The following is a 15,690-nucleotide window of genomic DNA, read 5'->3' as shown; positions in this document are numbered from 1 at the left end:
CAAACAAACAAAAAAACCCAAAAAGAAATATAATAAAAACAATAGCAGAGACTTATGATAGAGATTTTATATACCAATTAAAGTTCTCATGAAATATTTCATAGATCTTGATGCTGTGTTGGTATTAAGATATGAATATTTTAAAGGTATTACAATTGTTGATCTTTTTCCTTTCTGTGTTATAAAACATGTTAATAATAGATGTCAAAACCCTATGGCATTTATTTTTTAAATATTATAAAATCATTCATGGAATAGGATAGAGATTCCATGCTTACCTGGCAGTATCATCATCAGATGCGTGCACACATTTCAGAGAAACATGTAAACTATAATAAGAGCTAAGTATCTGATGAACAGTAAAGTTAGTATTTGATTAGTGTGATTTGAATTAGTCACTGGTATCGTCTTGGAATCATATCATGGATTCCAGAAGAATCAAAGGGTTAAACATTTAAAATATATATATATATATATGTACACACACACACACACACACACACACACACACACACACATATTAAAATAAACATAAAACATGAAAAAACCAAACAGGATTTGACCCACCCATGAAGGAAACAAATTTATAATGATTTAAGAAACGAAGCATATCATCAGAGACAATATGTATATACAGTATCTTAATAGATAAATATGCTTTTTGTAGAGTGAGACAAAATGAATATATAAAACTTAAAAATGGGGCAAAATATATGTCATACGTTTGATAGAATCATGCCTTTCAAAATGTAGAACTGTTATAAATGTATAAGGCCCAAACTAAATTCTACCAAGAGACAGTTTTATTTTGGGGAAAGAAATGTAAGCAGTATATATCATAGAAAATAAAATATACTTGTTGGAAAAAATATACATACTAATAGGAATTAGATACAAATTGGAAATTCAGGTTACTGTTGTATATCTGTAAATTATCCAAAAACAGGGACGTCTGGCTGGCTCAGTCAGTGGAACTTGTGACTCTTGATCTCAGGGTTGTGAGTTTGAGCCCCATGTTGGGCACAGGGATTACTTAAAAATAAAATATTTAAAAATAAATAAACAGATAGATAATCCAAAAACAAAGCGATAAGATAGAATATAAGTTTGTGAGGAAATGGATGGCATTTAATCAATTTATTTAGTGAATTCTGATTTATACCAAATTTATAACACTGTCATTCTCAGTAATTTTACATTTTAGAATATGCTCCCAATGCTGGGAGTGGGGTGAGGGAGTAATTTTTCATACGTAGATCTTCTAAGCACTGTTTATAATAGAGAAAAATTAAAAATGACAAACATGCCCACAGTAGGGAAATGTCTTTGGAATCTGTAGATTATTAACATAGTCTAATAACATTTCGAAATTCAAGATGATGTTTCATGACCTGTGTTGAATTATAGGAATGGTTATATAAAATACATCAGGAAGGCACATAACGACAGATTGTTGATGTACATCTATGCAAACATTTAATCAGATGGGGCAGGATACCTAGTCATTAAATGGAGCTCATAGGAATTCTGTCCTAAGCAGGATAGAACATATAAGCAGGACGTAACTAGTCTATATTTTTTTAAATTTTTTTTAAGATTTTATTTATTTATTTGACAGAGAGAGAGAGAGCACAGAAACAGGGGGAGCAGCAGAGGGAGAGAGAGAAGCAGGCTCCCCGCCGTGCAGGGAGCCTGACATGGGGCTCGATCCCAGGACCCTGGGATCATGTCCTGAGCCGAAGGCAGACGCTTAACCGAATGAGCCACCCAGGCACCCCTAGTCTGTATTTTTTAAAAAACATGCTTAAACTTCTTGAAAACTCAAGTGTAATTCTGTCTTAATTATGCTTTTTTCTCCTGATTTAGTCTTGTTAGAGACTTTAGGGAATCATGTTATTTTTCCTAGATGGAGATCAGCCTCCATTTTCTGAGCCGAAATTCCCTACAGAATGCTTTTTTCTTACCCTGCACGCCCACCACCTCTCCATCCTGCCAAGCTGCCGTCGCTACATCCGCAGACTCCGGGCCATCCGGGAGCTCAATAGGTATGTGCGTGACTCCATGTCCCGGGATTGCCTGAGGTACCACTTGTTATCACAAAGCAAGCAGTTCCGTTGTGACCAGTGGATTCAAATGTGGGGAGTAAAGATGTTGCAGTGAACCATCTGCTTCTGCTTCCCCATCCACAATCCTCAGTTGTCCAGAGTTCTTTATGTGGCAGAGTGACCCAACCTTGGTTTCTGAGAGTCCTCAACCCCTCGGTATGTGGTTACTAAACTTCCATTAACTTTTTTCACTGAGCATAGTATTGACCAGGAGCCACTTTAAAAGATCTCCCAGGTTCCAGACATTCTCCTTCTTCCCTGGACTCTGAAACAGTAACTCTAGTTTCCTTTGATAATCAAGATCATTTACTCCTGCCATCGTGGAATTCCCTTTTTTGCATGTTATCCGGTAGCATAAGGAACCCACAATGGCTGGATAGTAGCCTCAGTTTCCAATGCACCATTGTTGTGTTTCTTAGTCTAAGCATTTTTCCCCATGTACCAACACCTCCAAATAAACAAATCACAGGAACAGGAAGCAAACACATAGTGTGGCCACTGCATTTGGCTATGAGAAAAAGGATGTCATATCTGCATCTGTAACTCTGTCTCTGTGTATCTGTCTTGCTAATCACCTGTTAATGCCAGTGGTTACTCTGTAGATGCTTTAAGATTTTCTTTCTACACATATTCGTGTTGTTGGTAAATGAAGTCAGTTTTCTTTCTTATGCTTTTTTTCTGTGCCTTAGTATCCTGGCTATAATTTTTAGTACAATCTTGAATAGAGGCAGCTTTCTTGAAATTTTTCTATTGTTCCAATTCAATAGGGGAAAGTTGTTTTTTATATCCTCTATTACCAGATGAAGAACATTTCCCATTATTCCTAGCATTTTAAAAGTGTTTTATTCCTAACAGAAGTTGCATTTTATTAAATGCTTTTTCCATAGCTGTTAAAGAGATCAGAAATTTTTTTCTCCTCTATTCTGTTAATGTGGTTGAATTACATCAACTAGGTCTTTGGTTTTTTTTTTAATGTCAACTAGTTTTCTGATATTAAACTAGTCTTTCAGGGGCGCCTGGGTGGCTCAGTCGTTAAGCGTCTGCCTTCAGCTCAGGTCATGATCCCGGGGTCCTGGGATCGAGCACCACATCGGGCTCCTTGCTCCACAGGAAGCCTGCTTCTCCCTCTCCCACTCCCCCTGCTTGTGTTCCCTCTCTCGCTGTGTCTCTCTCTGTCAAATAAATAAATAAAATCTTTAAAAAATAAAAAAATAAAAAATAAACTAGTCTTTCATTCCTGGAATAAACTCAGCTTTTATGTTATTGCTTTTATAACTCATTGGATATTCAATTTGCTATACTCTATTTAGGATTTTTGAGTCTGTGTTCAAAAGAAAGATTGACCTATAATTTTCATTTCTTGTTAAGTCTTCCTCAGATTTTGGTATCATGCTTGCCATATAGAATGAGTTGGAGAGTATTCTTTTTTTATGCTCTTTGGAAGAGTTTATTGTATAACAGTTTTGTTATTTCTTTCTTAAATGTTTGGAAACATTCATTGATGAAGCTATCTGGGCTTAGATTTTTCTTTATGGGAAAGCTTTTAATTAGTGTTTTAGTCAATTATTAGATATATGACTATTTACACTTTTATTTCATCTTGTGTCAGTATTTCTATGACATCTAAAGTTTCAAAATTTCTAGGCCTAAAGTTGTTCATAATATCTTCTTTTTATCGTTTTAATGTCTGCAGGGTCTTCATTATTTCCTTCTACTTTCTCTTAGTTTAAATTTGCTTTTTTGTTGATATTTCTATTGCCTCTTAAGATTGGTACTTATATCATTCATTTTCAGCCCTTATATATGCATTTGAGGCTGTTTCTTTCCCTCGAAGCCTGGTTTTAGCTGCATCCCTCATTTTTGTGACATTTGTCACATTTTACTGTTCAGTTCAAAATGTTTTCTAATTTTTATTATTTCTTATTTGACCTGTGGGTTATTGAAAAATATATTTTTGAAATTCCGGATTCTTGGGGAATTTGTCTGTTTATCTTTTGTTACTGATTTCTAGCTAAATTTCATTATGGTCAGAGGACATGTTCTGATTTGTGTCCTTTTAACTTTATTGAAATTTGCTTTATAGCCTAACATGTACTTGAGTAAATGTTCCATAGAGACCTGAAAAGAATGTGCTTTCTGTGTTGCTTATTGCACAGTCTCATATTTTGTCGGTTACGTCAGGTTTGTTCATCTTTTATTCAAATTTTTCTCTTTCTGCTCATTTTATCAGCTTATAATATCAATTATTGAGAGAGGCTTATACAGTTTCAAACTGTGATTGTGAATTTGTCTGTTTCTTCATCTTGGGGCCCTGGGATCCCATCTCTTTTACTGACTTTGGATGATCCATTTCAATGGTACCATCGACTGCTTTCACTCCCACCCTACTGTGGACGGTCACTATTGTGCTTCTCGAAGATGTCAGTGTTCCCCTCACCTGTGTACTTTCCAGTGCTGTGATACGAGAGATGTCCTCTAGGATATGGGGAGGGCGAGAGGGCAGGTTTCAGGAGGAGGGGTTGTCTGAGCCAGTCACACATAGTATTATATATCAATATTCTCAGCTTCTTAAACTTTAGATTCCTTCCTCTGAATTCTGTCAAGGGATACCAGATAGCTCAGCTTCACCCAGCATAGGTCACTGTCAAATTCCAAGTTTGAGTCCACTAGCTGGTGGCACATTTCAAGTCCCTCCCAGCTACTCGTGATAATCTTGAAACCAGGACCTCTGGTAGGTGTAACCGTGTCAGTGAATTTAGTTCTACAGAGAAGGATCTTTGCATGGTTCACTCTTGCTGATCAAGTGTCTCCTGCTGATCAAGCATCTCCAGGACCCATTCTACACACACTCCCACAGTCTGTCAATGCAAATGTGGTAGGTAGAATAACGATGTCCCAAAGTTGCTCATGTCTCAGCCCATAAAACCTATAGATCTGTCACCTTCCATGGTAAGGAGCCAAGGATGTGGAAGAGAATAAGTCCAAGTGCTTTGAAATCTACAGCAGTTTGTTTGGAAAAACAAATTTGTTATCACATTTGTTGTCAAGACCACCCAGTTAGAAGCCGAACAAGGCTGCCTTGCACTTTGCCTCATTGTTCCATGAGCCTGTCCCGTGTGGCTCCCTAGAGGTGGGCTGTCAGGCCAGTCTGCCATCCCACAGGGCTTCTGAACGTCTCCCAGTGCCATCTCCCCCTCATAAGCTGCAGAGACAGGTGTCACACAGCAGTCTTAGTGGCTGCAGTCTGTCAGATCATCATCAGTTTTGGGGAGTGAGGTATGTACCCGGAGTTCACCTTTGAACCTGACCTGGCAGGAAGCCGCTCCAGGGTTCATCCTGACTGTAGAGCCTCTGTCACTGCTTCTGGCAGAACTCCTCCACTACTATGCTTCCAGAAACACTGTGTGGCTGCCACTCCCCAGGATTCACTTCTGCCTCCAGCGAGGGTTCACCTCTTGATGGAAGCTAGGTCATGGGCAGATTCGCTGGCAGCAAGGGAGTCTGGGAAAGTGTAGGTTCAAAGAATTTACCAACCTCCAGTTTTCTGTACATTATCTTGATAGAGAGGGGTTGATACAGCATTTAGTGAGCCAGTCTCTAAGATAGGATATGGCCTGACTGGCAGGTGATATTTGGGCAGGCATCTGAAGGAAGTGAAGGGGCAAGCTGCAAAGATAACCTCAGAGAACAGCATTCCACACAGAGGGAACGGTTGTGGGAGAGGAAATGGAGCTGCCATTGTTGAACTAGCCTTCGGTTTGGGGTAACTGACCAGGTCTAATAACCATGAATTTTCACAAGGGACTTCTTTTTCTCCCTCCCAGGAAAATAAGGGAACAATGTATTTCTTTCCAAAAGAAATTATCATATGTCATTAAATCTAAAGTACCATCAATTTTAAGACATTCATGATACGAGGAACCAATAAGAAAGAAAAGTTCTGCCAATGAATGATAAGAAATACTCTGACTTTAAAGATGCTAAAATGTGGGAGGAAATGTGTATCTGACAGTCCTTGAAATGGTCACAATGAATAGATAAGATGGATCCGTGTGTCTTCTTGTGTTTGACCATTAGTCTTTGGTTTCAGAACTGTGGAAGATTTGAAAAATAATGAAAGCCAATGGAAAGATTCCCCACTGGCAACTAGACACCGCGAAATGCTGAAGCGTTGCAAAACTCAGCTTAAGGTTTGTAAAGTGAATCACAGTCGTTCTAGATCAGCCTCTCCATAGCGATTTTCCTACCAGAATGTGTGCCTTGAGTGAGCCATGCAGCGTCCTTTATCCTTCATTGTTCTTTCCCCTAAAGATAAAACATGGCACTTTCAAACTAGTTGATGATCTCACCTGGGTCTATATACAGTATTTAAATCAAGACAGAATCTGCAAGTGCTTATGCCAGTGACAACATGAATTCTTCCTGGTTTTATCGTCCTCAGTTTGACATCACCTGCCTTTCTTAACCCTTCTGCAAGGTTCTTCCCCTCCGCTGCCTCCCAGCCCGTGACCCAGTGTGCCAGGCATGCATTTTCACGATGTGTGGCTGAGTGGATTTGTGGCAGTGGGAAGACCCTCCCCCCCTCCCCCCACCGTCCCTCCTTCTTCATTTGTCGTTAAAAATGATCCATTGCACGGAACCTAACTGTAGACAGGAAGATTTCCGCTGGTGAGAGACAGCTGAAGACGGATGCTGGGCAAAGGCTGTGTAGACAGCTTATTTATGCATTTATCTTGTGTTTTTGTTCAAATTATAAAACTGAATATTAGCGGGTTCTGCTTTCTGTCAATTAGTAGGAGGATATGTGGACATTTTAACTTCGATTTCTGGTGCAAGTTAAGATAGATTTGTTTAATTTACTAATAAACTAGACCTGCTGAGATGCAGAATACACCAGGGGCCCTTTCCTGGCGTCTGTAGACCCCCGTGAACACCCCACAGACATGTTAGAAGGCGCCTGGAAACTTTAAACAGATGCGCCAATGCGCATGCATGCCTGGGTTTCCTTCTCACAGCTGTCCTCTGAGGCGGGTGTGGGACCCTCAGTGGACAAGCATTTTGTCCAGGGGCAGCTCATAAATGGTGACCTGGAATTCAGGTGCAGATTTGTCTGGCTTCTTTCCACTAACCATCTCTGACGCCCATCAACCCTGTCCCCCAGTCAAGCTATTTAGATATGACAGTATTAACTTCCTTTTTGAGCCTTAACTATGTGCTCAGCTTTCCGCCCAGTGGTTTGCATGGCGTACTTTTGTTTTTCTCAGAACAAGGAAAGCTTTTGGGACATGACCAGCACGTTATAGCTAGTTAGAGATGAAGCTTGGGAAAAGCCTAGAACCTCGAATTCCCATCTCCTGGCCCATTCCCTGGCCAGTCAACGCTGCAGGCACTTGGCTACCAACTAATCTGTGGGTGGGGGCATACCTCCTTCCACAGAAACTGGTACGGTGCAAGGCCTGTGCTGACGCTGGTTTACTCGATGAGAGCTTTCTGAGAAGATGTCTGAATTTTTATGGCCTTCTCATTCAGTTGCTGCTCCGCATCCTGGACCCCGCCTATCCCGAGTGAGTGTGCCCTTCCTCCTCACCTCCTCTCTCCTCGGTGGGCTGTGTTGTCTTCACTGTCCTCCGGTCGATAGCTAAAACCCAAACCCTTACTTTATCAAGAATCCGTTCTTCAATTTCTAGGTTGTACCTGTGTAGACTACAGAATTAGTAGTATTAATAAGTGTTTTCCCAGTGATTACAGTAAGAAGGGAATGTCAGCACCTATGAGTTTAATTTTGACCTGGTCCTTTTTACAAATTGGCTATAGATTGATAGAAAAGGAAATCTACAGATTGGAAACTAAAACCTGGAGGTAACAGGATATTAGGCCCGTTTGAGCACTGGGTCCAGGAAAATACCCAGCCAGTTATTATTAGTTTATTGTTACTATGAAATGTCTGGACCGACTGATGTTGATGAGGTTGGCCCAAGGCCCTCTGCAGGAGTAGAAAATATTATTTAAAGTTATATATGTAGTTCTGTTGCCTCGAAACAGTTTGATTTGCATAAAATGACCAAATATGACCCTTTTATTTCCTTCATATTTTATTACATTAGCCTTAACAGAAAAGCAGTAAAAGGAGAAACATCTCCTACACACCCTAATACATCCACTGTCTTCATTCTTCCCTGTTCATTTCAGGTTCTAGTCTCCTGGCTTGTGTACCTTTTCCGTATTTGTGTTATAGGAGGTTTTTCCCCCAGTAAAATACTTACTTGTAATGGCCATGTCATAGTCCTTATAGTTTCAGGTGCCATGATTTTGTGGGTTTTTTGTTTGTTTGTTTGTTTGGGGGTTTTTTTGGGGGGGGCGGGTTTCCAGGTGCCATGATTTTGTTCTGTAACTTGTGCTTTTATTCTCTTTGACAGTATAACACTGCCTTTAAACTCAGATGTCCCCAAGGTATTTGCAGCATTGCCTGAGTTTTATGTAGAAGATGTTGCTGAATTTTTATTTTTTATTGTACAGTAAGTGCCTTTGACATACTGCATGGTTCTAATTTGTTTTTATACATAGAGTGTATATTGTATTATGAACTATATTGCAGCCCTCCATTTTATGCCTGAAATTTTATGTAACTGCTGTAACTGAATGCTGTCTGGAGACTGGAAAAATAAATCCAACTATGGCACCAAGCCAGTTCCAATAATATCTTCAAGACAGAAGCAGGATTAACAATGCTGATAAGAATGTACTCTCGGAAAATTGAGTTGAATTTCTAATAATTGAGTATGTGTTTCTGAGAAACAGAAGGAGCAAACAGTTTATAAATATCTAAGTGAACATTCAAAAGCCAGAAATACCCACATCTATATTTTGTACCAAATTTTTTTTCAATTATAACATTGGAGAAAGCTTACAAAGAAATGGTTTGAGTTTATAACTGACGTTTGAAGTTTTTTGTTTTGTTTTTTTTGTTTTTTTTAATTAAAACAATTACCAGAAAAAAATTTCAGGGGTGCCTGGCTGGTTCAGTCAGTGGAGCGTGTGACTCTTGATCTCGAGGTTGTGAGTCTGAGCCCTGCATTGAATGTAGAGATTACTTAAAAATAAAATCTTTAAAAAAAATTTTTTTTAAGCCTTTTTTGGTAGCAAAGCTCTTTTATGAAACTTACCTCATAATTTAATCATGGCTTTGGTTTATTTCCTAAAATAATATAAGTTAATATAACATGCTTCAGCCAGTAGACACAATAGATTTAAAATCTGTCTAGTTATAAAGTAAACAGTCATTTGAAACTCAGCAAGTTCAAAGGAATTCAGTATCTTGGCTCCTAGACCTGTTGGCCCCTTCCCTGCTTGATGACCCTAGCATCTGCCCAGCGAGAGTTTCTGGGAGCTTTATTTCTTGCTCTTCTTGCCTCTCTCCAGATACTCTCCTCAGGTGCTTTATGAGCCCTGTACTCAGGATATTGTGATGTTCCTCGTTGTGATGTTATGTAACCAGAACTACATCCGAAATCCATATCTGGTGGCCAAACTGGTAGAAGTCATGTTTATGACCAACCCTGCTGTTCAGCCACGAACCCAGAAGTTTTTTGAAATGATTGAAAACCATCCTCTCTCCACCAAATTATTGGTCCCTTCACTGATGAAGTTTTATACAGGTAAGAGTATTCGGATAGGCAAGGTCGTCTAAAGCCAATGGACGGAGTTACTCTCATTCTGGTAGCTAATATCCTGATGGCCACTTACAAGTATAACCTACTAATCCTACCACCGGCAGAGAATGTACTGTTGCTTAGTTTTCCCTAAGGAGTGGAAATATCCCATTGACTATTCTATGCACGAGTCCCTGACGATACGCCAGGATCCACTGAAAATCAGATGAACTTTTAGCTACTTTTATAATACTGTTGTATAACTCAGAGTTTCTAGAACGTGGGTAAAACAAGGAGCTTGTTAAAAATGTTTATTTTTGAACCCCACTCAAATCAGTGGAATCAGGCTATCAGGGAGTCTACTCTCATTCACTAAATCCACACACATTTACTGAGTGCCTGCTAATAGCCGGGCACTGTTCTAGGTGCTAGGCTACACTGGTGAACAGACAGAGAACACATCAGACCCTCTGTAAGGAGGTCCTCCACTTCTGGATGAATTGGATTCCAAATTTTTACGCTTAATTTGGCTTTTGAACTACAAATATATTTTCATCAAGCTGATTAGCTTGGGACCTTGTTGACCTGTCTGCTAGTAAAGGCATAGGATTATACTAATGGTACATTTTCCTTCCAGTTTGTACATGTTGCAGTAAAGGAAGTATGTCTTGTCTGCCTTCTCTTCTGTTGAACCTAGCACATTCTGGGCACTCAGTAAGTGTCTTTAGCATTTAGTAGAGTGTACTTGCCATACTCTGGCAGAAACACTGGCTGTGAGTACAGCCACTTGCTGTTCACTGCAGCAACAGAAGTTTGAGGATTCCTCTGTGTGACAACCGTCAGCGATAAACATCCCTTCCCTGTCGACCGAGACCTGCTCCTGCTCATTTGGAGCTGGTGCTGTCACCTCTCCACTACTAAGGCTTCCAACAGTCCATCTACCTCCTTTCTCTTTCGTCACCATGCTTTGTAACATCTAATAAGAGTTTCTCTGGGGTACCTGGCTGGCTCCATTGGTAGAGCATGCGACTCTTGATCTCTAGGTTGTGAGTTCAAGCCCCACGTTGGGTATAGAGATTACTTTAAAAAAAAAAAAAAAAAGGAAGGAGAGAGAGAGAGAGAAAGAAAGAAAGAGTTTCTTTTCTTCCCAGCCTATGGATATCCTCTTAAACCTAAAGCAAATAGACAAGCACTTTGAAGTTTTGTTAACACCCTCACTTTGGCAACAGCAGAGAGAACACTCGTGGGTAAAAAGCCTCTTGGCCCTCCAGTCCTCTTTCATTCCTTAGTCCTGGTAGGGAGGACCTTCCTCCCTGGTAGAGAGGGCCATTCAGGTACAGATGATGAGTTACATATGTACGGGACACGACCTCATTCAGTGTCTTGCACATATCAGACTTAGTTGAAGATAATTCTGCATTTCTTAAAATAACAATAAGGTGCCACCTCTTCTCACCTGTTTATTTATTTTTTAAGATAAGAATACCTAGTGCTAATAACATAGTTGTAGAGAACTACTCTAACCCGCCAATGCCTGTTTCATCTCCCCGTTAGCTAGTATGTGGAATCAGCGCTAAGAAACTCTTATGAGAATGTAAATTGGTAAAACCTTTCCAGAAGGCGGTTTGGCAGTCCACACCAAAAGCCCTAAAAATGTATATATCCTATGTATTGGTCAAGGTCCAGTAAGGAAAATAGAAACATACCAGTTATTTTATTTTATTTTATTTTAAAGATTTTATTTATTTATTTGACAGAGAGAGACACAGCAAGAGAGGGAACACAAGCAGGGGGAGAGGGAGAAGCAGGCTTTCCGCCGAGCAGGAAGCCCGACGCGGGGCTCGATCCCAGGACCCTGGGATCATGACCTGAGCCAAAGGCAGATGCTCAATGACTGAGCCACCCGGGTGCCCCCATACCAGTTATTTTAATAGAATTTAAATACAGTTGACCCTTGAACAACGTAGGAGTTAGAGACCCCCCCACACAACCAAAAATCCACTTTTACCTTTTGACTCCCCCAGGTTTATTAAAAGCCTACTATTGACCAGAATGTTGAATTTGTTATGTAGTACCTTATCAGTAACATAAACAGTCAATTAACACATCTTTTGTATGTTATATATATTACACCCTGTATTCTTATGAGAAAGTAAGCTAGAGGAAATAAAATGTTATTAAGAAAATCGTAAGGAAGAGGGATGCCTTCAGCTCAGGTCATGATCCCAGAGTCCTGGGATCGAACCCCACATCAGGCTCCCTGCTCACTGGGGAGTCTACTTCTCCCTCTCCCTCTGCCCCTACTCGTGCTCCCTCGCTCTCTCTTGCTCTCTCTCAAATAAATAAAAGTAAAATCTTAAAAAAAAAAAAAAGAAAATCATAAGGAAGAGTAAATGCATTTATGGTCCTGTATGTATATTTATTGAAAAAAATCTGTAAGTGGACCTATGCAGTTCAAGCCTGTGTTGTTCAAGGAGCAACCATATAAGGAACTGGTCAAATAGATATTGGAGGACAGAAAGGCAAATAAGAACTTTGGCGTAAGGCACATTATGGGTTCAGGAAGCAGCCATTATCTCTCTCCAGAGCTGGGGGAACCCAGGGAAGAGGCTGGAGTAAGTAAAATCTGGCAGCTCGAATGAGGGCCAGGACAGAACTGGGACCTAGGTCTCTGAGGAAGGACACTGGCCCGCTCATGTCTCTGAGGAGCGCAGGCGAACTAGTTCTGTGACTGTGGGACTGAGCTGGAGACTGGAGGTAGCTGCTGCTGATGGGAGGAAGGACCATTGCTGGCGGGAGCAGCCCGCCTACGGCCTGGGACCAAGTCCCTGCCGCCCTGTAGTTTTCCAGTTCTCCTGCAGCGCCCCCTGTTGGTGGACCCGGCAGAGGGCCGGCTGGCAAGGCGAGACTTGGGGAGTCCTAGCCCCGGCCTGGCAAAGCCAAGTATAAAGGGTGGGTTGGGGGCTGAGAGCAGCTAAACAGACAGCTCACCCTTCTGCGTGTAAACTTAATTTCTAGTAATCTGTTCTGTGGGGATAATTATAAATGTGTGTGCACGTTTATAATGATACTGCAGCGTTATTTATAATGCAGTGTAGTGAAAATACTAAAAACAGCCTAAATTTCTTCCAGCTGTGGATAAATTAAGTAAATCACAGTTTACTCATGAAGTGGGTCTATATGAGCTGCGAAAAATACTGTGTTATTTACATTAAAAATGTCAAGTAATGAGCCCATATGTACGATAAGTTGGTACGCATCTGTATGATAGACAACAGCGCGGAGGAGCATGTACCACAATGCTAACAGTGGGTTGGTTAGTTTTGAGTGGTAGAACTGTGAATGGTTTGGTTTCTTTTTCTTTTTAAAAAATTATCTGAACTTAATTATTCTGCAGTAAACATGTATTGTTAGTACTAAAAGCAAAAAATGTATGGTTAAATGTATTTTATACTCGGTAAGTGCCCTGGGCCTGTCACTGTGGCTTTGGGATACAGCATGGGGGTGCAGAGGGGTGGGCCTCTTCCTGGGAGACCAGTGCTGGGTCTGGCAGAGCCCCACTAGTAAGATCCGAGGAGCTTCTTTTCCCCTGTGCCACCCAGCGGTGTACCCCCTGGCCCTGGACCACGTGCACAGTCCTAGAGAGATGACACCCGTACTGATAATGGCCACGACTTACCAAGTCCTCACGAATCCTTTCACTTAATCTGCACAGCCATCGTCAAGATGGGGGCTATAAATATCTCTGTCTTCCAAATGAGGAACCTGAAGCTTCGAAAGGCCCAGAAGCTTGCTGAAGGTCAGCAGCTAGTGAGGGGCAGCAGCTTCAGCAGGTGGACCTTAGCACAGGTGCCCCTGACTGCTGCACTGTTAACTGTTGTGGTCACAGGGGCCCAGTGCCCAGAGAGCCCTCCAGTGGGACACCGAAGAAGACAGCCCCCCGCTCGTGCATCAACCCCATAATAACACCTGCTGACTTAGGTACAGACTCTCAAGCGTGAACTAGAAATGGACCTATGGAAGAGGCTCCTCTTTTCTTCCCCCAGAGAATATCCTAGCTTTGGAAATGCTTAAGATCAAATTTTTGTTTCAAAAATAAAATTAAGTTCCAAAATCAGAGTATTTTATTTGTGCCAGCCATCAGTTCCTTAAGGACCAGCTTTCCCAACCTGGCTACTCAGAACTTAGAAGAACACTGATAACTAAGACTTACTTCCAGACTCTTCTCCTCCCCAGGCGGATCTGAATCAGCAAAGCCAGCATTAGCCCATGTAGATTCAGTCTCTAATTCTACAAATCTTTGTGAAGCTCTTACTGTGTGTCAGCACTGGTTTTGATGCTAAGGCCTAGTGGTGAGGATGTCACGGTCACTGGTCTTGTGAGCCAGGCGTTCTAGTTGGGACATAGACAACGGAACCAATAAATAAGATCCTTGCAGATGGTTGGTGTGGGAGGAGGGCATGACGCTACTTTAAGGAGCACAGTCAGGGAAGGTCTGTGAGACGGTGACTTTGGAGTAACATTGGAAACGAGACAGAAGAGTGAATCATACGAAGATCTCAGCCACAGTGTAGCAGGCACCCGGGACGGCAAGTGTAAAGGCCCTGAGGCCTGGGCAGCTTAGTGAGTACGAGGACCCGTGGGAGGGAGCACAGTGAGCAGCAGGGGAGCAAGGCCAGCCAGGATGTGGTTCATTTCAGGCCTCTTAGAACTCGGACTTGGGAAGTAGGATTCGGGCCACTGCAGTTCTGAGGGAGCATGAGGAGTGAAATTTTTTAAATGTTGGCATTACTTAGCTTTTGCTGTGCTCGGGAAGTAGTATAGGCATTAAGGGCGATTTTGGGGCCACGAGAGGCTCTGTATCAGCCCCCTGGCGTCTTTCTCAAGTAGACTCTTTTTGAATCAGCTCTCCACACTTTAGTTCACACCTTTTCAAAATAAAGATTTATTGGGCGCCTGGGTGGCTCAGTTGGTTAAGCGACTGCCTTCGGCTCAGCTCATGATCCTGGAGTCCCGGGATCGAGTCCCGCATCGGGCTCCCCGCTTAGTGGGGAGTCTGCTTCTCCCGCTGCCCCTCCCCCCCCCATGTGCGCGCTCTCTCTCTCTCTCTCTCTCTCTCTCATTCTCTCTGTCTCAAATAAACAAAATCTTTAAAATACAGATTTATTTATTTATTTGAGAGAGTGAAAGAGTGCTCATGAGCAGGGATGGGGCAGAGGGAGAGAATCTTCAAGCAGACTCCGCACTGAGTGCGGAGCCTGATGCAGGACTCAATCTCACCACCCTTGAGATCACGACCTGAGCCGAAACCAGGAGTCAGACGCTTAACCGACTGGGCCACCCAGACGCCCCAGTTCACACTTTTCTACAGTTAACAAAATGACACTTAGTTCATTGTAAAGAAAGGTTGACCTAATGAATATGTATAAGTGCTTTCAGGTCTTTGTATGATAAGTGTTAATTATCTTATGCCTCTCATTTTTAAATAACCTTTCTTGTCACAAAAAAATATGTTCTTTGCAAAATATAGGAAATACCAAGAAGAAAATAAAAGTTACTGATAGTCTCTGCCCTCAGAATCTCTGTTAACATTTTGCTCTCTATCATATATATGGGTGTGTGTGTGTGTGGTTTTAAATATGATTGGCCCCATTCGGTAACCTGTGTTTTTCACTTTGTATATCACAAGTATTTTTTCATGTTCTCTGTTGGGCATTTGCATTTATATTTTTTCTCTAATACAAATAATACTGTAGAGAGGATCCTGGGAGATCAGTCTTTGAACCTGCCTGCATGCGTTTTCTGGCATAGAATTGGTGGGTCAGAGAGATGGGCTCGTTGATGGCTTGTGATGCAAGTTGTCACGTTGCCTTCAGGGGGTTGTGTCACTGTTCATTCTCACCAGCAGTCAGAAAGTACCTCTCGCCCAGATTCTC

General features: G+C 41.5%; 1 protein-coding gene across 3 annotated transcripts in view; it reads left to right on the top strand.

The window, feature by feature from the left end:
• Positions 1–15,690, top strand: part of UBE4B (ubiquitination factor E4B) — a 122,507-nt gene that overhangs the window by 88,062 nt on the left and 18,755 nt on the right. For all 3 annotated transcript variants that reach the window (XM_078073805.1, XM_078073803.1, XM_078073804.1), the window contains 5 exons: positions 1,907–2,045; positions 6,196–6,295; positions 7,542–7,669; positions 8,522–8,620; positions 9,525–9,760. In XM_078073805.1, coding sequence (XP_077929931.1) covers positions 1,907–2,045; positions 6,196–6,295; positions 7,542–7,669; positions 8,522–8,620; positions 9,525–9,760 — 702 coding nt within the window. The remainder of the gene's footprint in view (positions 1–1,906; positions 2,046–6,195; positions 6,296–7,541; positions 7,670–8,521; positions 8,621–9,524; positions 9,761–15,690) is intronic.

This window comes from Halichoerus grypus, chromosome 5 (genome assembly GCF_964656455.1).
Source record: "Halichoerus grypus chromosome 5, mHalGry1.hap1.1, whole genome shotgun sequence".
Classification (NCBI taxonomy): Eukaryota; Metazoa; Chordata; class Mammalia; order Carnivora; family Phocidae; genus Halichoerus; species Halichoerus grypus.
This window is presented reverse-complemented; position numbering and strand designations above follow the sequence as displayed.